The sequence below is a fragment of the Dendrobium catenatum genome, unplaced genomic scaffold (assembly GCF_001605985.2).
Source record: "Dendrobium catenatum unplaced genomic scaffold, ASM160598v2 fragScaff_scaffold_370, whole genome shotgun sequence".
NCBI lineage: Eukaryota > Viridiplantae > Streptophyta > Magnoliopsida > Asparagales > Orchidaceae > Dendrobium > Dendrobium catenatum.
The window spans coordinates 4,358,793-4,382,606 of record NW_021318832.1 but is presented as its reverse complement, the minus strand read 5'-3'; the positions used below and the strand labels follow the sequence as shown (position 1 = coordinate 4,382,606).

The following is a 23,814-nucleotide window of genomic DNA, read 5'->3' as shown; positions in this document are numbered from 1 at the left end:
TTTTCTTAATACATTTTATCGTGACCCTTATTATATTTTATTTTAACATTTAAATCAATTAAGATAGGCTCACTTTTACCAATGCAGCTCTCTGTCCGGAGGTGAATCAGGTGCAATCATGTCATTGATATCGAGGCATCGTATTGAGTGATACCGAACAGTACCGAGCGGTACCGAGCAAAGAGATAGACTTGTCACAGTCTGATTGATCTCCAAATGACATTCGGCTTTCACACAAAATAACTTTTCCTTTATTTAAGCTAAAGCTCCAAATCAATATACAACGGATTTATTATCCTCTTAAATGACTTTAAGTAAACCATTATCTTAAGATTAAAAAACTTAAATGGGATCCGTATTAAAAATCGTGCAAAACCTCAGTAAGGCGGCGGAGCTCTGCAGGATGTTCGCTGCTTTCCTATTTATATATAGTTGTATTCTCCTAGGATTTAAGAGATTGAAAGGATAATTTCTGAAGAGGATAGGCAAAGCTTTTTCTTGTGCATGAAGGTGGCTCAACCAAGCGAGTCTGAGGACATCGAGAGGTTCTTCTCAGAGGGAGAGGAGGAGGTGGAGGCTGGCCCCACCGCGAAAACACCGGAGGTAATTCCGCCGTCGTCGCCACCGCAATCTCCGCCATCTTCTACGGATATGCTTTCCATTATTGATCGGCAGAAGGAGATGTCGGCCATGGTGTCTGCTCTATCCCATGTAGTTTCCAGTGGACACCACACAGACGCCGGCAACCAGGCAGCTGGGACGAGTGGGCGGCTAGTAACTGTTCGATCGCTTCCTTCGAGCCTTTACTCGCCGGCGACGCCATCGTCATCTATCATCTCATTTGGTGACCGCGGGATTAAGAGAGAGAGAGAGGAAGAGAGTTCGGAGTTGAAAATATATCACAGAGCGCTCCTCGAGTTCGGGAGTTCGTCTGGTGCGTCTTCATCGTCTACAGCAGGTGATTAATGTTTTAAAGGAACGATTTTTTCTTTAATTTCGCTCAATTTCCTTTCATATTCTTTTCTTTATTTAGATTAGAAAAAAAAAACTCTTTTTCACTTTTCTGAATATTTTCTGAGAGCAATCATTAGATCTTCATCCTAAAGCACAAATTTTGTGAAGATATTTTCAACTAAACTCTTAGCGTAATTCCCTAAAAAAAATATCTTTGCCTAACTTCTTTATTTTGTAAAATGGGTAGATAAACACAAAAGTTTGTCATTTTCTTGGTTTACATACTTTTCCTATTTTCTATCCTTATCTCTTGCTTTATTTAGCTGCAACAAGCATCTACACGTGTTCTTTCCTTTCACCACAAGCATCCACCTGAACTCGGCATTAATCATTTCCTTTCCAATATTACCTTCAAATGCGTCCAAAAATTTCATCTTCTCTGAAAAAAATGCCACCTTTTACTTTCTTCAATCAGAACGAAATAGCTTGCTATTTATGACATAAAACCTCCATCTGTCCATTCGCTATCTAACCGTGTTTTTCTCGTAATGACGCAGCACAAACGCAGAGCTCATCTAAGGAAGCCCAATCCCTTGCTCCGGCAACCTCGACAGCATTGCAGGAAGGAGAAGTTCGCCGGAGATACAGAGGAGTTCGGCAACGGCCTTGGGGAAAATGGGCGGCGGAGATTCGAGACCCGCACAAGGCAGCTCGCGTCTGGCTCGGCACCTTCGAGACAGCCGAAGCCGCAGCGAGGGCTTACGACGAAGCGGCGCTTCGGTTTCGTGGAAACAGAGCAAAGCTCAACTTTCCTGAAACTGCTCGTTTCCCGCAACCAATCAATCAACCTCCGTCGATCCCATTGCCGGAATCTAGTTCTTCAGTTAGCCATTTTATGCACCGGCCGTTGCTGAGGTTCCGATCCTTGGATGCTACCAGAGATTATATGGAGTACACGAGGGTGTTACAGGGAGCCGGAGAGTATCAAGGAATGCCGCCAACGGCACCATTGGGTCAGTTCATGTATTCAACCTCGTCCATCGCGTCGTCTTCACATTCGCTGACCAGAGGTTCGGATTCAGCGTCCTCTTCGTCTTCTTCGATGCCTCTGCTCTATTTACCTCCGTCAGAAACCGGACAGAGCCTTTTCCGGCCACCAGGAACGACCCATGAGCAGAACTTTCCCGCCGCTCCGCCATGGACTGATTCCAGCAGATATCCACCATCCTGTTCAGAATAAAATTTTGAAAATCGAGCAATTTTCAACAGTATCATTGTTTCATACTCTTTTTCTTTTTCTTCTTCAGTCTTCTTAGAACTGAGTTAGAGCAATCCAAATCGAAAGAGGGAAGCAAATTTCATTTCTTTTTTAGTAATTATTGTCGATTATATGAATTGAAGCAGTATTGTTTGTTCATCCAGCTTTCTGATTCAAAACTATTATTTAATGTGACGTGTTAGCAAAGTAGGAGCAACTTCTTCGTATCGATGCCAAATCAAAGTTCGTCTTTTTTTTCAATTTTATTTTTATTTTTTGTGTTTGTTGTCTGATTTTTAAAAAGTTCGTTGACTATATTAATTTTGAAATGAGATTTTGATCTGCGCTTGTTGCCAGACGGCAAAATTTTTCGGAATTTTTTTTTTTAATATTTTATATACTTAAAAAAATTACGTCGAAGTTTATTTTCGCTATTTGTTGGACGGAAGTGTTTGGAAATGGGATTTCGATTCTATTCCTTCGTATATTTGATTTACAAAAAAAAAGTTATCAACTAATTCATATTGAATTGTGAAATTAATTATATTAAAGTATTTGAAAATTACAGTAAATTTAAATAATAAATTATGATCTTATAAATTGAACTAAGATGAACAAAATTTATTAAATGATCCCATTATTTTCAGCTAATTTCATTAGTCTAGTTTGAGCTCCGGTTTAATTCTATGAGAATGAGGCTTCATTGGGGATGACTTAGTTACTGTTTTTTAAAATAATTTTTAAGTATAAAAATTAAGATTTGTATACTAAAAAACTATTTTAAAAAGTAGCAAGAAAGTCATCTCAAACGAAGCCTGAGTTGGCTCATGAGCAGACTTATTTAGAATTAAAATATGATTATGTAACAATTATTAAAGATAAATAATAGAGAATTACTTCACCTAAAAAATGAAATATAATTTTTAAATATTTTTAGCAGCTTCATATTTGAACTTATATAGTCTAATAAATTCTAATTTACTTTTATATAAAAAAAACATTTAAACAAATTACCTTGCAAGCTAACAACTCTACTCAAGATTAACTCAAAATCTCATTAAGCTAGACTCACAAGCTATTCATTATATTAAATTTGAGCTAGTTCATATATAGCTCGACCAAATTTAAGTCATAAATTATTGTCTAACAAAAAAAACTACATATTTTATTTTATCTATTTTTTTAAAATAAATATTTAAAACGTAAAATATATTTATAATATTAATTTAAATTGTAATTTGAATTTTGATAGAGTTATTTATATAAAAATATTTTAATGCATATAATTTATTTAATTAATAATGGTAAAATTGAGTAAATATTCTATTAAATTGCAATCGTACATCTGTAACGAGTCCCGCGTGATTTGGTGTACTTGATTGTTGACGAAATGCACCTACTTTAAACATTTAAAAGAAATTATATTTTATCCGTTAATCTGTCTCTCCGCAGATTCCGAACCCTTACATCTGTCCATATGCACGTCAACTTTATTCAATGGGTTAAACGAAATGTTATACTAGAGGAATCAGCGGCTGGTAGACGCGGATGGCGCCTCGCCGCTCAAAGGTTCACTAATGAGGTATGAATTTCTAACTAAAATAACTATAGAGGCATAAGTCCCATAACTAAAAGCTTAAATTAGACATTCTTTGTTGAATATTAATGCTCATTATAAATACTTTGACCAACCCGGGAATAAATGTTGGAACTCAATATAAAATTGATAAGCCAACCAACCAAAAAAAGCTAGACCGTCTAATAATGTTAAAAATAATATTGGTCACATGACTAAGCCTCACAAAATATATATAGGGCTGACATTCTTACAGAGAAGTAGAATTATAGACATTTTAGGTGGCCTAAGTTACTAAAATATATAAATGGAGGAGACCAATTCTTATATTATCATCTCCACTATTCAAAGCTGAATTTAATATATATATAAAAAAATTTTCTTCATCTTAAAGAGATTGAATATTTGAAGTAGCCCACAATAAGTTCCAACCACAGCCACATGAAATTCTTGCTTTTCGAGGATAAGCTATTAAAATTTTAAGCTCGATCATCCTTCCGATCGCTTTGGGTAAAATGTTTTGGCAGTCGGATTATATTAAAATTCATAGTGATAAGCAATCTCTCAATCTACGATATTATATTTAAGCTCCATTTGGGACAATTTTTTTTTTGTTGCTTCTTAAAGCAGCTTTTTAGAACAAAATTTAAAATTTTTAAACTAGAAACTGCTTTAAGAAGCAACAAGAAAGTCTTCCTAAACGAAGTCTTGGTTAATCATAATTTGTAAATTTATAACAATTGTATTTGTTGCGTGCTAGAATATACGCGGCGGCAGAGTTCCGGCGTCTTTAGGCGGCGGGAAGAGCTTCTACCTTCTCCTCCTCCTCTTCTTCTTATCTCTCTTCACTTCAGTCCCCTTTGTGAAGAATGATGGCTCTATTTATAGTTTTTTTGGAGTGGCATGGCTCGTAAATAGGTGTGAGATCATGGGCAAATAGGGAGTGGTTTGAATGGACGGCCGATATTGAACCCTTTGATCGTGCACCGTTCGTTGCGTATTTGAAGGCCTTAATGATGTCGGAATTTGGCGATCTTGTGTTCATTGGATTCGTCTCGTCGAGCCGCTCGATTCGAGTATAAGCTCGTTAAAATCAAAGACCGTTTGGTAACTCAAATTGCAGTTTGAACCTTCCAACAGCGCTTCGGGTCCTTGATTCAGACTCATTTGGACTCGGATTGAGTTGGATTTGGTGTCGTTGGGTTCATATTTCCGAGACGTTCAGTTTGACTATAAACTCGCTGAAATCGGTGATCGGGTGCTCCCAAAATTAATTTTTGAAGTTTCCAACTAGCTTTTGCCTCGAGATTTGTGCCCGATCAAGCTAATTTTGCGATACCGTATCAGTATTTATCCCCCGCTTGAAAGTCTGCATCCAAAACTTTTCCTACAAAATCAAACAAATGATAAAAAAAAAAAAAACTAAGCAAAGAGATTTCATTTTATGGATAAAAATATAATTGCAATTAGAGAGATTTCTACACACAAAATTTGAGGCATCTTTGACATCCAAAACTTCCCCGCTGCCACAGAGGAGCTGCAAGAAGTTGATATGGTCTTCTCATCATCGCAACACTGCCATTGTGGAGGAGTTGTTAGGAGCACTGCATCAAGATCATCTTTCAGACATCATAGAAATAGGAGAGATTGTGAAGGATTGTGTAAAGTTTCAGGTAGGTTGAGAGTTTGATTAGTTGCAGGAGTTGTAATATACAATATGACAATGAATAAAAAGAGTTATTAAGAGGGGAATATGAAGATGAATAAAAATTATACGGAATACGAAGAGTGAAATATAAAGAGAAATTATATATATATAAGAGATACAAAGAGGGAAATTTGAAAGGATATTTAATTAATAATAATTAAGATCATAATAAAATGGAATAAAAAGAGTATGAGATAATAAAAGAAGAATACAAATGGGTATTCAATAAATGTGAATGAATATTAAGAAGTAATTGGGATTCAAATAGTATATTTTTTATTTATTTGCTTAAATAAAACTAATTACAATTAATTATTTTTTAAAGATTAATTAATCATAATAAGATAATAAAAATAAATGCCAAAATTTTATTTTAAGAACTAAAATAAAAGACTAGGATTTTGTTTATAAAGAAATTCAATTGACTTTTATAATAGTAATATTTATAATAATAGATGTATATTGTTCAAGATGAGTTTAGGGAGATGAAGAGTAAGTTAATTTTTTTATAATAAATTTGATATTGAACCATGCAAATGTAACATATGAATTAACATAATTATTTTAAATAATTTAATATTTATGTTTGATACGTACTCCAAAAATTAGCTTGATCGGACACGAATCTCGAGGCAAAAGCTAGTTGAAAACTTCAAAAATTAATTCAGAGAGCACCCAAACTCCGATTTCAGCAAGCTTATAGTCGAACTGAGCGTCTCGGAAATACGAACCCAACGATACCAAGTTCGACCCAATCCGAGCCCAAATGGGTCCAAATCATGGATCCGAAGCGCTGTTGGAAGGTTCAAACCACTATTTGAGTTACCAAACGGACTTCGATTTTGACGAGCTTATACTCGAATCGAAGGGCTCGACGAGACGAATCCAACAAACCCAAGATCACAGAATTCTGACATCACTAAGGCCTTCAAATGTCCAATGAACGGTGCACGATCGTAGGATTCAATATCGGCTGTCCATTTGACCACTCCCTATTCGCCCCTGATCTCACGCCTATTTACGGGCCATGCCACTCCAAAAAATCTATAAATAGAGCTCTCATTTTTCACAAGAGGGGGTCCAAGCAAGAAGAAAAGAGTAGAAGAGAAGGAAGAGAAGGAAGAAGCTCCTCCTCGACGGCCGCCGGACCACCGCAGGAACCTCGCCGGACCACCGCAGGAACCTCGCCGGACCACCACCGAATCCTCGCCGGAGTTTCATTGCACCACTGCCTTAAGGTCCGACATTCAATCCCTACATCCTGTTGAAGACCCGACGTCCTGCTTAAGGTCCGACGTTCAATCCCTACGTCCTGTTCAAGACCCGACGTCCTGCTTAAGGCCCGACGTTCAGTCCCTACATCCTGCTGAAGACTCGACGTCCCGCTTAAGGACCGACGTTCAGTTCCTACATCCTGCTTAAGGCCCGACGTTCAGACCTGACGTCCTACTCAAGGCCAGACCATCAACACCCGATCTTCCAAGTGACATAAGTCTAACACCTGACTCCTTGTCTAACTATCGCCTACGGTCCTTCTGACCTCTGTCGCCTACTACGGTCCGTCCGACCTCCATCAACAGGCAACGGTCTTTCTGACCCCAATCTCCTGCCGACTACGGTCCTCCCGACCTCCGTCGCCTACTACAGTCACTCTGATCTCTATCACCAGACAACAGTCTTTCAGACCCCGGTCTCCCGCCGATTATGATCCTCCCGACCTCCGTCGCCTACTATAGTCACTCCGACCTCCATCACCAGACAACGGTCTTTCTGACCCCGGTCTCCTGTCGACTACGATCCTTCTGACCAAACAAACATGTATAAGTAACTCCTACAATGTAATGCAATCTATATGATGTACCTTTGCTACATCAATCCAAGGCCTTCTCCCAAGGAAGTGCCTCATTTGTAATCGACTACAAATACTAGTGGATTCATTCAAACTGGGCCAGGCCCCGTGGTTTTTCCCCCTTTTCAGGGGTTTCCACGTAAAAACTCTGGAGACTCTTATGAATGCCACACCCTCTCACTTATCTGCTTGTGTGCTGGATCTTCGTACAATGCTAAGACATTAAATTATATATTTCTCTACCGCCGCGAATATTCCAGGACGCAACAATGTTAATTTTTTATTGATAGTAAATTGAGAAGTTAAATGATAGCATGAAGAATAAGCAAAAAATTAATTACGATAGTTTTTAAAAGGAGAGTTTTGAAAAGATAGGATTTAATTTGACTTTTATATAATAATGATACATTTAAATTTTAGGATTTGACATTCATCATAAATTTAAGAACAAGAATTCAATATGAGAAGAATTTCAAAATCAGTTTTATAATGGTATATACATGATGAATATTAATTAATGAATCATTTTATTAATTACTTCTATTAATTTTTGCAACCAATCTGCTTTCAGATTCTAGAGCAAAAAAAAAAAAATCAGAAGGGAGGTTACTGAAGTAAGAGATGATTGATTAGAATGATAAATATGAAAGCATTTATTTGAATTATTAGTAAAAAAATATAATAGTATTCATTATTACGTTATAATATTGAGACTTTCAAATATTCATCTCCTCTCACTCAAATTTCTAACATTCAAAAACAACCTCATTGCGTGGTAGTGTTTATAAAGATGGGAAAACGGGTGTTATCACTTCTAATACAATTTTTTAAATAAAAAATGATTCTCATTCTGAATTTATTTTGATAAAAAATTTGGAATTAACAATTAAAAAAACACAAATGTTGCAAACAACTAACAATCAAATTAATCAAAATTAAGAAGATCAAAAACAAATGGCCAGTACTTTCATAACAATAAGAAGATAAAACACAAATTTCCACTTCAAATCAAGCAAAAATTTTCATGTCATTTTAGGGAGGACTTTTAGCATTGTTCGCTCAAATCAAAGCTACACCAAGAGCTCCCAAAGCTGCAATAATCATATGCAATGCAACAAGAGTTCTAAAATGAAGATTGGATAGAACTTCGAAAGGCTTGCGGGATTGAGAATATAAGTGGAATATGAGTGGAGAGGATGTGGAATATGGAGAGTATCAGTTAGATGAAGAGGTAGGATTTATTTTGTCATATAAATGACTGAGATTTTTTTGGGAAGAATTGCGAGAGACACACAACTCTCCTTGGCGTATTGGTTGAGAGCTTAGACTTTCAACTAAGAGGTCCAGAGTTCGAGTCTATGTGTATGCGTTGTGTGTGTGAATTTGCCTTAAATGGCCTAAATGTCCCAAAAAAAAAAAAAGAATTGCGAGAGACATTTATAAATAGTATAGATATAAATATGGAATAAGAATAGTTTTTTGGAAAAATTATTAGGTGCGGAGTGCGCACCGTTCGCACAAGTATTGGGTACCTAGCGGTACCCAATGGTACCGAGTACGGGTACCGCTAGGTACCGAGTGCGGGTAACGCTAGGTACCCAATGCTTGTGCGGACGGTTCTCCTTGTCCGCACTCCGCACCTAATAATCTCTCAATTTTTTGGGTGTAAAGTCTGGCCAAATCTTAAGTCAAAGCGGATGGGAAGAGGAATATAGAAGCTTATAGGATTGGAAATCATTTTGAGTGCGTTAATAGTCCTTTTACCCAATTAACACACTTAAATTAAAATTGTCGTGTTTAATTAATTGTATAGAAGTGTGAATAGATGTGTTAATAGTAACATAAATAGCTTCATAACTAAAAATAATAATTAAAAATCTATTATCAAAACTTATTCATTAATTAAAACTTAAATTTATATTAAAAGACAGGAATTTAATTTTTAAAGGTTAGAATTGCATTTGAAAAATTAAGATGAATGATCGAATTTTTGTTTGGAAGGCAATTCAAGTGATTTTTATAATATTAGTATAGATTAGTATAGATATAGATTAGTATAGATGTAATGATTATTTAATGAAATAATTAATTAAGATTTATACATTATTTTTTTTTAATTTTGACATTTTAATAGTTCTTAATGAATGAATATTAATTAATGAATTATATTATTAATTGCTCAGGCATCTTCTAATTATATGATGAATATTAATTAATAAATTATATTATTAATTACTAGAGTATGTATTAATTAAAAATAATAAAAATAAATATATCAATTCACTCTAATTGAATGTAAAAATAAATATAATTAAATACACCAATTAGCTCTTACTTAAATGTAATTAATGTAAACAAAATAAAAAATGTAATGCATTTAAATGAATAAATAAAGTTAATAAATAAGTTAATTAAATGTATAAAAAAATTGAAAGGTTGAGATTCATCTTCGATAAATTAAATGGAAGGTTAGGATTGCATTTGGGAAAAATCCTAAGCCACACTTATATAATAGTATAGATATAGATTTCATGTTTATATAATTAAAGCTTCTAATCCTATAAGGAAATCTTATAATCAAAGTGATTTTGTACCTTTAATTCTAACATATTAGGAACATATAGTTTATCAATCAATCAATCACTTCTAATATAGTTACAAATTTTTAAAACATTCTAAGCATCATTTGACCTATGCGTTGCCATATGGTTTAGCCTCATAATTGCAATTTTGTAGACTTTTTTTTTTTTTGCTTTGTATGTTTTTGTTCTATCAATTAATTTTTCTTTTGTTTTCTTAGGGCCTCAGTGAAATTAGCCAAAATTTATATTATGAAAGAATTACGTACATAACATCTAAAGCATACATATTTACAAAACTAACGCACTTCTTTCTTTTTTTTAACTATCAAATTCATATATTTTCTCATGATATGATTAAATTAATGGGAATTTAACAGAAGCGAAAAAAAAGTAGATTTTTTTTTGTGAATATGAATATTTGTGTGACAATCTGAGAAATGGATGTAGGAGAATATTAATTTTTTTAAACAACAAAAATTTTGAATGTTAATGATCATCTCAAGAAGCCCATGTCAACAAAGCCCTATTTGAGGTCCTGGTTCGATACCCATGCTTTATTTGGACGGGCTTCGCCCACCCACGCCCACCCATGTTAACTTTTGGGATGTCGTACCCACCTATACCCACAAACTTTTCATATTTTTTGAATGCAGTCTGTCACAGACAGATGGTCTTGAGGCTTGTTGCCCTTTTGCTATGATTACAAACTTTCAAGTCACATATCTAAAATTATCGGTCATAGCGTGGTTAAGTGCTACACACTACATATTGAGGATTGCAATAATATAAGATAAATGATAATTGTCAATGTAAATTAATTTATCCCCAGTTGTTGAATACCCACCCATACTCATCCACAAGATCATGGGCGTACCCATACCCACACATACCCATTGGGTATGAGAGGATATGAGTATAAGTACCCAATGCAGGGCTCTGAAAGTAGATGTTTATTATATATTATTTATCAAATACCTTATAACATTGAATAAAATGTATTATTTATGCTACATTTGAAACAATTTTTTTTTTAAGTTTTAATTTTTTTTTTTGAATTAAAATTTTATACTAAAATTATTTTAAAAAATAATGATAAAATTATTTCAAATAAAACCTTAAATTCAAAAATGATAATATAGCTATTGATATTATTTTCATTAAAAATAATATATAGGGTGCATTTGGTAGCAGCTAATATTCTGTTAGTCCCATTAAGCCACGATCTGTTACTCATTAATCATATTAAGCATAATAAAAATATTAATAAAATTCAGGGCACATACTCAGATAAAGACTTTCATTCAGGCCGATTAGGGCACCACGCCGTCGGCTGCGACGCTCGAGGTGTCGAGGACCCGCCCACAGATCAAAATCCACTTCGCTCGCTTGAAAGGATCCGTAGCTCTCTCTCCGGGAATCTCCTTTTCAGGTTAGCTTCTCGGTTGCAGCTCGCGCTCCGCCTAAGCCTTTATGTTATTTATGTCGATTTCTGATTGTGAACCCTGTCGGTTAATAGGATCTGAGATAGTATTACTACCAGGGTTCGTAGAAGAGGCAAGTGGAAGATGACGGAGCCCTCCAAAGTTATTCACGTTCGCAATGTCGGGCAAGAGATTTCCGAGGTGGATTTCATTAGTGCTTTCGGGTTATTTGGGAGCTAAATCGATGAAAGTTTGAGGAATATTTATTTTTTTTCTCCATTTTTTTGTTTACTTTTCGTGCGAAGAATGACCTGCTTCAATTGTTGCAACCGTTTGGCGTGGTTACTAAGCTTGTGATGTTACGCGCCAAAAACCAGGTTTTTATGTGGCGCATCTATATATGTACTTCTGAATTCTTTGGTTGCTATTTCTGGGATATTAGATGCGAGAGCTTTTGTTGTTTCTCATGAGTTGGTTGGCACGCCACCACTGCAGGCGCTTCTCCAAATGTATGATATATCTTCTGCTGCTAGCGCACTTCAATACTACTCAAATGTCCAACCCAGTGTCAGGTAAAGTGGTTCTTATCTTTTTGTTGAGGTTGAGTATTTATAGCATTGCATTTACTAGATGGGTTTTCTTATTAGCTCAGAGGCCTTCCATATATCCTTATATATGTTCCCAATGTCTTTTATATTTTCTTTCTGTTGCGAATTGCTGCTCCTGTGATACCACTCATTTGCTTATCTTTGGGATAATTCTTGGGAATGTTTGTTTTGATCCCTTATGCGGTTTAAACAATGTTAGTTTGGAGGCAATTCTTTTTGGCAGTAAGTGGTATGCAGATTTCTATCATTTTCATGTTTGATTAGTGCCCCATATGGCATATATGAAGATAAATTCTTCCCTTCTTTACATGCATTCTCATCATCAAGCATTTCTTTTTCTATCAATACTTTAGAATATCTACTGTAACGTTGCAAACTGTCAAGAAGCATATTCCTTTATTGGATAGCTGCAGCTTTTAACTTTATAGACCAAATGTAGCAGGCTTAGTATGCAAATATTATATGAGCTTCTCCTGCAGCGATGACAAAAATAAATAAAGAAATTCTCTTAAGGATGCATTCATTGAATTGTGCTCCCTTGAGTTAGTCCATTGAAGATGGTTACCATAATCAACTTCTCATCCTATTTGTCTTCAAGGCTACAACTACAAAAATGAATGCAAACAGATTTTCTAAATGTTCAAATACTTAAGGTTAGCACCCTGATTTCATTTTGCTTCTTGATAATAGGGGTGTTATGACTCGGCCTAGCGGTGGGTTTGATCCTGCTATATATTCCAAAGAACTTTCAAAATGATTACAAACATTTTTTTTTTCAAGTCTTCTGATTTCATAAAAGAGCCACTAAATCATAAACTTTCCTCAAACATAAAATTGTATATATGCATACATAAAACTTGAATCAACACATCTAGCATATAATCAATATTTTAATACATGTTTAAAAAAGTACTATAAACGTCTATTTCATTGTACACAAACATAAATGAAGTTTCTCCACATTCGCTGTACACAAAATCCTCCCCGTGACTCATCCATTTCATCAGAGATTTTATATAACAAAATATCATAACCTAATAGGAGTGAGTTATTGCATCATCTTCGATGTGTACCTAACATGTTTTTGGAAATATGAAATTTAAATGACGAATCATCATTAATTCTCCTTCCTAAATTAGCCTAGCTTAGTTTTGTTTTGAATTCTCCTTGCGCCTTGAATTCCTTTCCAAAATTGTTGGATCATTTTTGGAAAGGAACCCCCTTCCATAAATCTGAAATTTAACTAAATAATACTCATTAATTCTCCTTCCTAAATTAGTCTAGCTTAATTTTGAAAACCTGAATTCAAATTTGAATTCTCCTAAAAGCTTTGAATTCCTTTCCTAAATTATTAGGTTATGTTTGGAAGGATATCTCCATCCGCAAATCTGATTATATATTGAAAATTTGAATTAAATCATATTTCCTTAGCCAATATGCTGAAATTGGCAACCCAATTAAAGCCCCAAACCAGCCCCAATCAATTGATTTGGCCAACTCCCTCCGCTCATTGAGCCTTACCATAATTATACAAATCTTCTAGATATAAATCTTGGACCCAGGTTTATGCTATTTGCTGTCCCGCTGTTTTGGGTGCCATCTAATGATGATTTATGCTACTTTCCTACTATCAATTGCTTGATATTTCTCTCCCAAGCCATCCCAAGGTCAGCTACCTGTTGGTAATAGACAGATTCAGCCATGTTCCAAGTCTAATTCCCGCTGCTCTTGATTTTGGCAACCACACAATTGATGTCCAAATTATGAGGGAAGACATAATGCTATCAAAGCATGTGAAAGGGATTCACAGCGTTGTCCTTTCAACCGAGACAGCCAAATGACTTTGTCGTGGCTTAGTATCTTCGTCTCTGCGGGTAAACTCCCCCCCCTCCCCCACACCTTTTGATCACTTCTTAATCGTGGCATTGTTTTATTGCGAAAATTTATCCGCGTAGCCCATACCAAGAGTGTCGTTTGAGTGGGTCTTTGTTGTGACTTATCTATTTGTTAATTTGGGGATTGCTTATGAAACATCGTGCGAGCATGATCTTAATTTATTTGATTATCTTTTGGTCCTCCTATTAGCTTGTGATTGATTGCTTAAACTTGATTAACCTCTTGCATGATGAAGTCATTGCTTAAGTTCATGGTGAATTAATAATTTGTTAAGCTTTGTTAAAGTACGAGGAATTTCCGATTCAATGCACCTGCATATCTAGTTCTACATCAGTATGCTAGAGGTTTCATGACTTGAAGTTATGTAGAAAAAAAAAAAGAAAAAAAGATAGAAAAGATGCGCATGATCTTGAGTTTGCGCATGCTGCCCCTAACAGGATAAATGGAAAAAAAACATTAGTAAGATTAACTTAAATATTCAAATATGGTTGCTGATTCGTCTTTGATTCAATAATTTACTTACTTTAATGACTGGACTGTTAACCATATTATTGCTGACGTTACTTCTGTGGACATAGTCCTACTAAGGTGTCAGTGCCACATTTAATTGTTGTTAACTTGTCTCAGTTTGTGTTTTCAGGGGCAGAAATGTTTATATGCAGTTTTCTTCTCATCAGGAACTAACAACTGTTGATCAAGGTTCACAAGGACGAAAAGACCAGGTTTGCACGGAGTATTTGTTAAAGCCTTTTATGCCTTCCAAGTTATAAAAAAAATGCTCTTTATTTTTTAGTTTAGATTGCAATGTGTGGAAGTTGCTTATGAATATTGCATTATCTTCGATTTGTACCTAACATGTTTTTGAACTTCTACGCCACCTATGTAAACCTTAAAAAATGTGTCTATGTTTTTTATTATTTGTGTGTCTCTGGTTGCAATGTATTGTTCAAAACTGAAAGGAAGTTGCAATTGAGAAAGTTGCTTTTAAGGAAAAAAAAGTGTGGCAACCTGCGTAGACACTTTTGAAGCTGTTTTGTTGGTTACATTGGAAGTGCATAAGTGTTAAAACTTTATTAGAGGGTGAAGCTACCAATCCCCATGTGACTTCATTTGATTTTAGCCAAAGTCAATTGCCCTCTCAAGGAATTAATTTTCTATGTGATTGACAAGTCCTAACTAACCCACAGCAAGCTCTCTTTCATCCACTTTCTACTTCAAGCTCTCACTTCATTCTGTCAAGATCCGATACAACTTTTAATTGACTTGGGTTTTGGGGTCTGTGTGCGAGTCCTATGATATGCATCAGTTTGTTGAGTTGTTTGGACCATCAAGTTAGATTTTCTAACTGATTGACAGAACCAATCAAATAATTTGTTGATGAGCTGAACTTTGTAAAATAGAAGGCTCATAATCATGCTTGTTACTGCACTATGCAAATGCCCTTTTTTCTCCTTTTGTTTCCAGTTGTGTCTAGGGACTCTCTTTTTTTATCGTATTTCATCCAACCTAACCGTTATAGAAGAAAACAAATTCTTACTTAAGTAAATCGACACCCTTATGGTTTATTATGATATTCTATCAAGAGATTTTCCTTGCTCATTGATAAATGTTCTTCCATACACTTTTTCTATTCTTTTAATTATGTTTCTTGACTTTTTCCTTTTTGAGAGTACTGTTTTAACGTTTCTTTTGCTTTTAGATCATCCTCTGGAAGAATTACACTGAAATTTTCATGTTTTCTTGCTTTCTACCGGGTTGTGGCACCACAATTTACGTGCTAGAACTTTTGTTGTATGCTTTATTAAAGCTCTAATAATTGTCTTTTATTTCTATATATGGCTTTGACATTTGTTTCTATTTTAGCAAGAGCATGCTATATTCTGTTGGAGCTTCCAGAAAATCGTGACCATGTTGCTTATATTTATAAAACTAACACCCTGGGGAGATAATTCATGACATGTGAACATAGTAAACTATGCAAATCCATGTCATTTTGATTAATTCAAGGCGAAGAAACATAGAGAGTAGGGGCTACAGTGCAATGAGAGGCCTCCATTATTTAATTTTTTTTCTTAGACTTTTGAATTTTAGAATAGATAAATGTTAAATTGTGAAAGTGGCTGTGAAGGTGAGTGGGAGAGTTTTGGGTTTATGAAGGATGGGATAAAAAGCAAAGCAAAACAGGAGAAATTGAGCGAGTGGGGCTGTGGAAGTGTGTGTGTGTATAGGAAAATTTGTGTCAGGTTATCGGGTTGGTGGAAGTATTCGTCCATCCACTTCTTTTTCTTTGGCTCTTCAGTTTGTCTTTTCTAAAATTGAAAATTGGAAGCACATGTATTTCTGAATCTCTTGTTAATATTTCGTTTTGAATTTAAAAGTGTTTTGCTGCTTCTTTCATTTAAGATTAGGAAAATATATGTGTTGGGTTGTCGGGTTGGGAGTGAGTATTCCTTCCTCCACTGAATTTTCTTCAGCTCCTCAGCTTTTTTCTTTCCTAAATTAGAAAATAGGAAACACATATATTTCTGAATCTCTTGTTGTTTGTTTCGTTTTGAATTTAAAGTGCTTTGCTGACTCTTTCATTTGAAAAGACCACCTTATTTAGTGCTATGACTTCAGCGTAGGGTATAGTCAAGCATTAATCAAGTCAACTAGGCAGGGTTATCTCAATTATGGTTTTATGGGAAATGGCTTGAGAAACATAAATGCTAAATCGTTTCTTAGATAATATTGGTGCATGATTTATGATCATATTTAGTACTATGAACTGCTAATTTGGGGGCGTGCATTCTTTCCTCCACTGATTTTTCTTAAGCTCTTCAGCTTTTTTTACTTTCCTAAAATAGAAAACTGGAAGCACATGTATTTCTGGATCTCTTCTTGTTTATGTTTCATTTTAAATTTAAAGTATTTTGCCGTCTCTTTCATTTGAGGATAACACATTTAGTACTATGAACTTTAGCACAGGGTAGGGTTGAACATTAATCAAACGGATTGTGAATACGGATTTTGTAGTGTGTAGCTCTTTTAGGTCATAACTAATTATAGTTAATAAATCTTAGACTGTACCTCTTATTTCTCTTTAGTTTTATTTCTCTAGTCATTCTTCCATGCCTAAATGAAGATTTTAACATCTCTTCTCTAGCTATTCTCATTCTTATCAGTCTTCTCTTTTCCTTCTATTTATTTTTTTCCTCTTCTGTCTCTATTATGGTCTGCTGTCTGGCAATCAGGATTTGGATCCCAATCGAATCCTGTTAGCTACAATTCATCACATGCTCTACCCTATAACAGTGGAAGTTCTGCATCAAGTTTTTTCTCCTCATGGTTTTGTGGAGAAGATCGTCACATTTCAGAAGTCAGCTGGTCAGCTTCTTCAAGTCTTATCTATTATCTCAATTGATTTTTAACAACGATCGGCTTCAATAGGAACTCCTAAATGGATTAAAATAGATCATATATCTGTTTACTTGCACGTTCTTATTACTGACCTTGTAAGGTGTAAATTTTGTGTAATTTCCAATCAATATATCTTCGTACGTTTTCATGTTCATTGTACTTCTTTTTTTCCGGAGAGTCAGTGTCATACTATACAAAAAATACTTACTAGGTTTCTATTGTTTTTCCTTGCTTATTTATGTAGGATTTCAAGCTCTCATTCAGTATCAATCACTCCAATGCGCTGTTCTGGCAAGAAACACTCTGCAAGTATGTGCTTCTTTCTTTTTTCTGTCAAATTACTTAGTGATCTCAGTTTTCTGGTGACAAAGCTGATTCTAGATTCTATGAATGCTACTTTGTAGGGACGCAATATATATGATGGCTGCTGTCAATTAGATATACAGTATTCCAAGTATGCTTCCTTCAGATTTTTGACTATATTCCTTGTTTTATTGTTGTTAGTCTGACGAATTTGAATTCTCTTTTTGCTTTTCAGCCTTAATGAGCTGCAGGTTAATTATAACAATGATAGATCAAGGTATGCTAATGGTATTTTTCGGATTAAGCATAACATGTTCTGTAATAATGCATAGTTATTTTTGTGTGAAAAGCCCTCAAAAAACTGATATGGGAAAATGCTAATCTTAGCCGTAGCAGCTGGCCTTATTAATTTTTTATTAATGAAATGGAGGCTTAGGCGCATGATATAGAGTAATAAATAAAAAGGGGATACTTGCAAAAGTTGCTAAGTAGAGTTTGGCTTAAAGAAGTCAAAGACTCGTGAAAACTTGGTAACTTCTCCATTATAAAGTAAAATAGCTCCGGAAGCTTCGAAAGTGATGTAGATGTCTATTTTTGTGTGAAAAATCCTAAAAGTACTGACATGAGGAAATTCTTAATCTGAACTGTAGCCCTGGCATCATTATTATTATTATTATTTATGAAATGGAGGCCTAGACGCTTACTATAGAATAATAAATAAGAGGGGAATACGAACAAAATTTTCTAACTAGAGTCCAGCTTAAAGAACTCAAAAACTCATGAAAACTAGGTGATTTCTCCATTATAAAGTGAAATAACTCCAAAAACTGAGAAGTTGACAGCCCTGTAAGCTTTGGGGGAGCTCAACATTCCCAATGACAAATCTATTGTCTCACATAAAATTGCAAAATCAAGGACCATCCTGTAGCAAGGCTCATTCCAGTTCTACTTATCTATCTGCGCGTAATGCTCCTTATGAAGTTCTTGGCGTGAAACCGGTTTTTCCATAAAATCTTCTTGATAAGTGTGAAAAGTGCTTGGGTCTATCTTCCATAGGCTCGCATTCCTCTCTTCCAAGATGACATACGATGTAGTTGTAAAAGGATTTTTATAGTGGTGGTGATAGAAATAACTGGAACTGATGTTTGGAATGTAAGTTTGAAAATTTAGTGCAGTGAGAATGATTTAGGATGGATGAGAAAATAAAACTAGTGTAATTATGGCTGTAAAAGAGATGAACTGAATATTTTTTACATAATTATAGAGACAAATCACATAATGATGGATTTGCCTGGCTGAGAGGAAATATTTTGCGTTGAGCTTAAATAGACTTGTAAGACTAAAAACATACTACAGAACCACGTTAAAATTCGTCCTTGCATTTCTAGATAATCTAATGTTCACAAGCAGGATTATCTAATACAAGACGTACTTCAATTTTGGTTGCATTGTATATGGTTAATGTAGAAAAGTGATAGGCTTGCTTTATGAGAGTGGCATAATTAGCGAAGAAGCTGGATCTACAAGTTCCTGTAGAAGAAATCTATGGGATTTGAGTGGCTAGGTGGAACTCTAAAGTTGCAGCCTAATACATGAAAGCTATTCTGAAATTGATTTTACAGCCTAATACATTTTTTTGCTCTAATACCAAAATTGGAGGGCGAGAGAACTTTGCATATAGTCTAATAGGTTTACGGTGCAGAGTTTTAGAGTTATTCTTGAGAACTATCGTATCTGCTATCTTAACTTCCCTTTTTTCCGATTGTGAGCATTCACCATCATCTTACTTTTTTTCTGATTTGCCTTTATATTGTCTGCTGAATATTCTCGATGTTTGTGTTCAGAGATTTCACAAATCCATCACTACCTTCTGAACAACGGGGTAGATCATCACAAGTATGTCATCTATATGTTCATCTTTCATATTTTAATTTATTTTTTAGAGATTCAATTTGGTTGCCAGCACAGCTTTGATTTTGCGTATATTTTATTTACTTAATGGATAACTGTGGCATGCCCCAGAACTTATTTGTTTATACCATTAATGACAGCTTGGGTATGGTGATGCTGGAGGCCTTTACGCACTTCATCCATCTGGAGGCAGAGCGGGTAATCATGTATTGCTGTTTCTTCTTACTCCTGAAATGTGTGTTCAACTTCTAATCTGTTTGTTTCTCTTTTGTTTGTTCCAGTTACAATGGCTCAGGTGGATTTTGCACGCCCAAGTTTCTTTTTTTACAGATTTGGTCTTCTATGTTATTGCAATAAATCTTCTTCATGATCATTTCTGAGCCTCCGTCCATGCCTGTTTGCTTTAGATAATTCATCATTTATTGTTCTTATATGATGTTGTTTACTTGATACTATTTGCATTTTGTTGAATCTCTTCAATGACATCATTAGGAGTTTGTGCATATGGTAATTTTATGTTTTATCAGATGAACAATGCTGCGGCAGTTGCAGCTGCTTTTGGTAGTGGTCTGCCTCCCGGTATAAGTGGTAGTAATGACAGGTGCACCATACTTGTCTCTAACCTCAATACTGATGTAAGTTCTCCCCTACTTATTAGGACTTCCAGTCCCTTGTGTTGTCACTTATGATCTTAATATTTAATAAAATTTTGTCCTTGATTGTAGAAAGTCGATGAGGACAAACTTTTCAACTTGTTTTCCATGTATGGTAACATTGTAAGAATCAAATTACTTCACAACAAACCAGATCACGCTCTCGTTGAGATGGGGGATGGTTTTCAAGCTGAACTAGCCGTGCACTTTCTGAAGGTTGGTTTAATCTCTCGTGATCAGTTTTTTGCTTTCTTTTTATTACTGATACCTATTGGACTTACGAGTTGGAAGTTGTGTGAAGAAAACTTCTGGGAAGATTAGAATGACACAAAACTTAGCATGCATGATTTATTATTGGTTATTGCTTGATGGTCTATCGCTGTGCATTTTACCTTTCTAGAACTATGCAGTCCTTTTTCCTGCATCCTGTTTATTTGGCACCAGTAATGGCCATGTTGCTCATTATTTTTTTGTTTTGCAACCTACTCCTTTGCACCCTATCTAGGGCTGGTTATTTGATTTTTATCCTAAACCATTTCAAAATATGATTGATTTTTGGCCGAAATTAATTGAGATTGAAGTAAACGATTTGGCTAATAAGCCAGGCTTGGCCAGAATGAATTTGCATTGAATTGAGCCCAATCAGATAGACTAGCTCAAGATTAGATTGAAAAAATGTATGTATTTGTATGTGAATTCATGTATTTATGTTTGTATGCAGGCATATAAGCATCCGTATATGCATATATCTATGTATTGTATGGCCGCATGCAGACATGTTGGACAAGCATATTTATTAGACGATCAAAAGTAAGATTGGTTTTAGGCTAGGATCGAGCTTGGATCCAAATTAAGAAATCAAACAAATTAGTAAAGGTCATAATGAGCCAGTCTATAGTTAGACTTGGCTTGGATCGAGATTCGCTCTTAACCAATCTCAACCTTGGTTGGATTGGCTTGATCTCAGATCATACTTAGAACTGAACGGATATGCTCACATTTGCATTTTGATAGGAAGTACTTGCGTTCGCACGCAAGTAACCCTAAGGGTAATACTTTGAGTTCACAAGCAAATCTAGCAAGATTTGACAAAAACAGCAAGAAATAGGACTGATTTTAAGAAGAAATCAGCAAAAATCATGCAGGAAATTTAGTAGATTGGAGAAAAAACACAAGGGAAATACTTTGATTCAATTCACGAACAAGAAAAACAAAGCAAGATATAAATTTCTTCAATTCGAGAGGAGGAAATACTCTCCAAATCTCTAGCAAAACCTAAAGCCCACACAAAACAAACCCTAGATCTCAATATTCAAAAAATCTCACCCACACAAAACAAACCCTAGATCTCAAAATTCAAAAAATCTCACGATACCCAAACCCTAGTCTCCACAAGACAAATTAAAGCCAAAGGAAGCTTACAAAATTCCTAAAACAGCCCTCCATTCAAATTTTCCCTCTTAAACACTATTTAATCAAGCAACGGGCCCCACTAGGGCTTCCGTCCCCCTCATGATTCCGCCCAAGCTTAGACTGCCGGCTATAACAGTGAACCGGTCCCTGTTGGACCGGTTCACCGGCATTGCAACACATTTCCAGCTGTATTATTTGAACCACATGCATTTCCTAGACGTTCAAAATTTTGTAGTTATAACTAAAATGCAATCAGAATTTTCATGTGACAAGCTTACTGATTGAAACATGAATGTGAGATTTGCTTTCCACTTGTGGGAGTAACATCCATGAATATTGATATTCAGCAATTACTTTCGTTTCTAAACTGTGAAAGCCATATTTTCTTATGAATTCTTCTTTTATATTTTGTAGGGCGCAATGTTATTTGGTAAAAAGCTTGAGGTGAATTACTCCAAGTACTCAAACATTACCCCTGCCCAGGATGCCCATGATTATGGTGGATCAAGCCTTAACCGCTTCAACCGCAACGCAGTGAAGAACTACCGCTACTGCTGTGCCCCAACTAAAATGATTCACATATCCACTCTTCCACAAGATATCACTGAAGATGAGCTCATCTCTCATCTGGAAGAACATGGAACCATTGTGAGCACCAAAATATTTGAGGTGAATGGTAAGAAGCAAGCCTTAATCCTGTTTGAAGATGAGGAGCAAGCCACCGAGGCCCTTGTTTGCAAGCATGCTTGCAACATTGATGGGAACACCATTCGGATTTCTTTCTCCCAGTTGCAGAGTATCTAGAAGATTCCAGTATATAGTGTTTTTCATGGAGGAGGACTATATGTATGTTCTGCTTGTAATTCTTAAAGATTGCTAGCAAATGGTTAATGATTTCCTTTTGCAGTTGTTTTGGATGCTTGTTTCTGTTGCAGTTATGTAAGATTTGTTTTGATGAGGATGTTCACTTAGAATTGTTAGTTTAATGCAGACTATTGGGATTGTATTATAATCATGCAGACTTTATGGTTTAATACTTTGCCTGTGCTATTGGATTTCTGTTTAGAATATGATACTGAAGCAAGGAGCAATGTGATTATGTGAACTTTTTTTATTTAATTTTCATCAACAGTTGGATGAAAAGAAATAATTCAAAATTCTGAGGAAGTTCCTTTTGTGGGAGAAATTATTCTGTGCGGAGATTGGATATAGAACGTTGTTCGGAGATCAATCAGAATGCATCACTTCAGTAGTATTGAGCTATGGTATCGAGCAAGGGGTGATGTGGTGCATTCTGATTGGTCTCTAAATGATGTTCGGCATCCACGGAATAATTAAACCTTTTTTTTTTTTTTGCAGCCATCAGTTTAGTCTGTGGACTTCTTGAGCCCAAGCCATGAGCTTCTTCAGACTGATTCAAGTACTGCTGAAGCCATGTCTGTCTGATGAGTTTGTGTGAAAAACAAAATGGGTAAGTTTAGAGAGATTTGTGGAGTTTGAAATTCATGATGGTTGAAGGTTGGTAAATTTAATTATTTTGTATTTTAAGAATTCAAAATCTCCTATAATTGCTAGAGCAAGTCAATTGGGCTGAGTGACTTTTTGAGCCTATGCTAGCCTACTGAGCTTAGCAAATTTCTCTGTGCTTAAGAATTGCTAGAAGAAATAAAATTCTATATTCATATTTTAACAAAGGAGAAATTTTCTCATATTAAAATTTAGATGTATAATTGATGTATATAAATATGCATGGACGCGCACACACCCATAATGAATATTACATTCTCATTTGTATTATAAATGTTTTTTAATGCATTATTTTCGAATCTCAACAATGAATTTTGATTGAAATAACTTAAATTTTTATTTAATTTATTTTTTTCAAATGTTATCCATAAAATGCACACGTGCTGATGCTCATTTGAAGGCCTCACCCTATTTTTCTAACTAATTTAGTGAGATTGATTAAGGCTTCGCATGGGATGGCTTTTTATTGCATTTTTTGGGCATCAGCTATTCGCCACTACTCATCACTGGCAACCTTCCACAACTGCCAGCCATCGCCCACCACTAGCCACCTCCTAATGCTAACCGCCGCCAATAATAAACGCTTTTCATTTATAACGAAAAAAAAATAAGTTGATCATATTTGATATTTCAACAATTTCCAGAATTTTAATTTTTTTAACCGTTTATTAGTAAGTAACAAAAAAATGGTAATTATAAATAAAATCACTATTAATCTTGCCAAACACCTGAAGCATATATTTCTAAACTATTACA

General features: G+C 35.2%; 2 protein-coding genes across 3 annotated transcripts; both read left to right on the top strand.

Annotated features, from left to right (window-relative positions):
• Positions 1 to 485: 485 nt before the first annotated feature.
• LOC110093926 (ethylene-responsive transcription factor ERF110) lies at positions 486 to 2,363 on the top strand. The gene is made up of 2 exons (XM_020818985.2): positions 486 to 958; positions 1,512 to 2,363. The coding sequence occupies exons 1-2, from the start codon at positions 505 to 507 to the stop codon at positions 2,192 to 2,194; spliced, it is 1,137 nt and encodes a 378-aa protein (XP_020674644.2). The 5' UTR covers positions 486 to 504; the 3' UTR covers positions 2,195 to 2,363.
• An 8,832-nt stretch (positions 2,364 to 11,195) lies between these two features.
• LOC110093923 (polypyrimidine tract-binding protein homolog 3) lies at positions 11,196 to 22,596 on the top strand. Of its 2 annotated transcripts, none has more exons than XM_020818981.2 (15): positions 11,196 to 11,356; positions 11,444 to 11,549; positions 11,654 to 11,725; positions 11,844 to 11,920; positions 14,493 to 14,574; positions 17,086 to 17,218; positions 17,496 to 17,560; positions 17,656 to 17,705; positions 17,790 to 17,831; positions 19,399 to 19,450; positions 19,606 to 19,663; positions 19,747 to 19,760; positions 19,993 to 20,100; positions 20,191 to 20,334; positions 21,946 to 22,596. In XM_020818981.2, the coding sequence occupies exons 2-15, from the start codon at positions 11,493 to 11,495 to the stop codon at positions 22,333 to 22,335; spliced, it is 1,344 nt and encodes a 447-aa protein (XP_020674640.1). In that variant the 5' UTR covers positions 11,196 to 11,356; positions 11,444 to 11,492; the 3' UTR covers positions 22,336 to 22,596. The 2 variants fall into 2 exon arrangements, with proteins under 2 accessions (XP_020674640.1, XP_020674641.1); XM_020818982.2 differs by having other exon boundaries at positions 11,203 to 11,356; positions 11,468 to 11,549; positions 21,946 to 22,335.
• The last annotated feature ends 1,218 nt before the right edge of the window (positions 22,597 to 23,814 follow it).

Excerpts from the sequence above, each read along its gene's own strand:
- LOC110093926 (XM_020818985.2), top strand. The coding sequence starts at position 505 with ATGAAGGTGGCTCAACCAAGCGAGTCTGAGGACATCGAGAGGTTCTTC. Across the intron at positions 959-1,511 it reads GTCTTCATCGTCTACAGCAG|CACAAACGCAGAGCTCATCT; the intron begins GTGATTAATGTT and ends GTAATGACGCAG.
- LOC110093923 (XM_020818981.2), top strand. The coding sequence starts at position 11,493 with ATGACGGAGCCCTCCAAAGTTATTCACGTTCGCAATGTCGGGCAAGAG. Across the intron at positions 14,575-17,085 it reads CACAAGGACGAAAAGACCAG|GATTTGGATCCCAATCGAAT; the intron begins GTTTGCACGGAG and ends TCTGGCAATCAG. Across the intron at positions 17,706-17,789 it reads TTAGATATACAGTATTCCAA|CCTTAATGAGCTGCAGGTTA; the intron begins GTATGCTTCCTT and ends TTTGCTTTTCAG.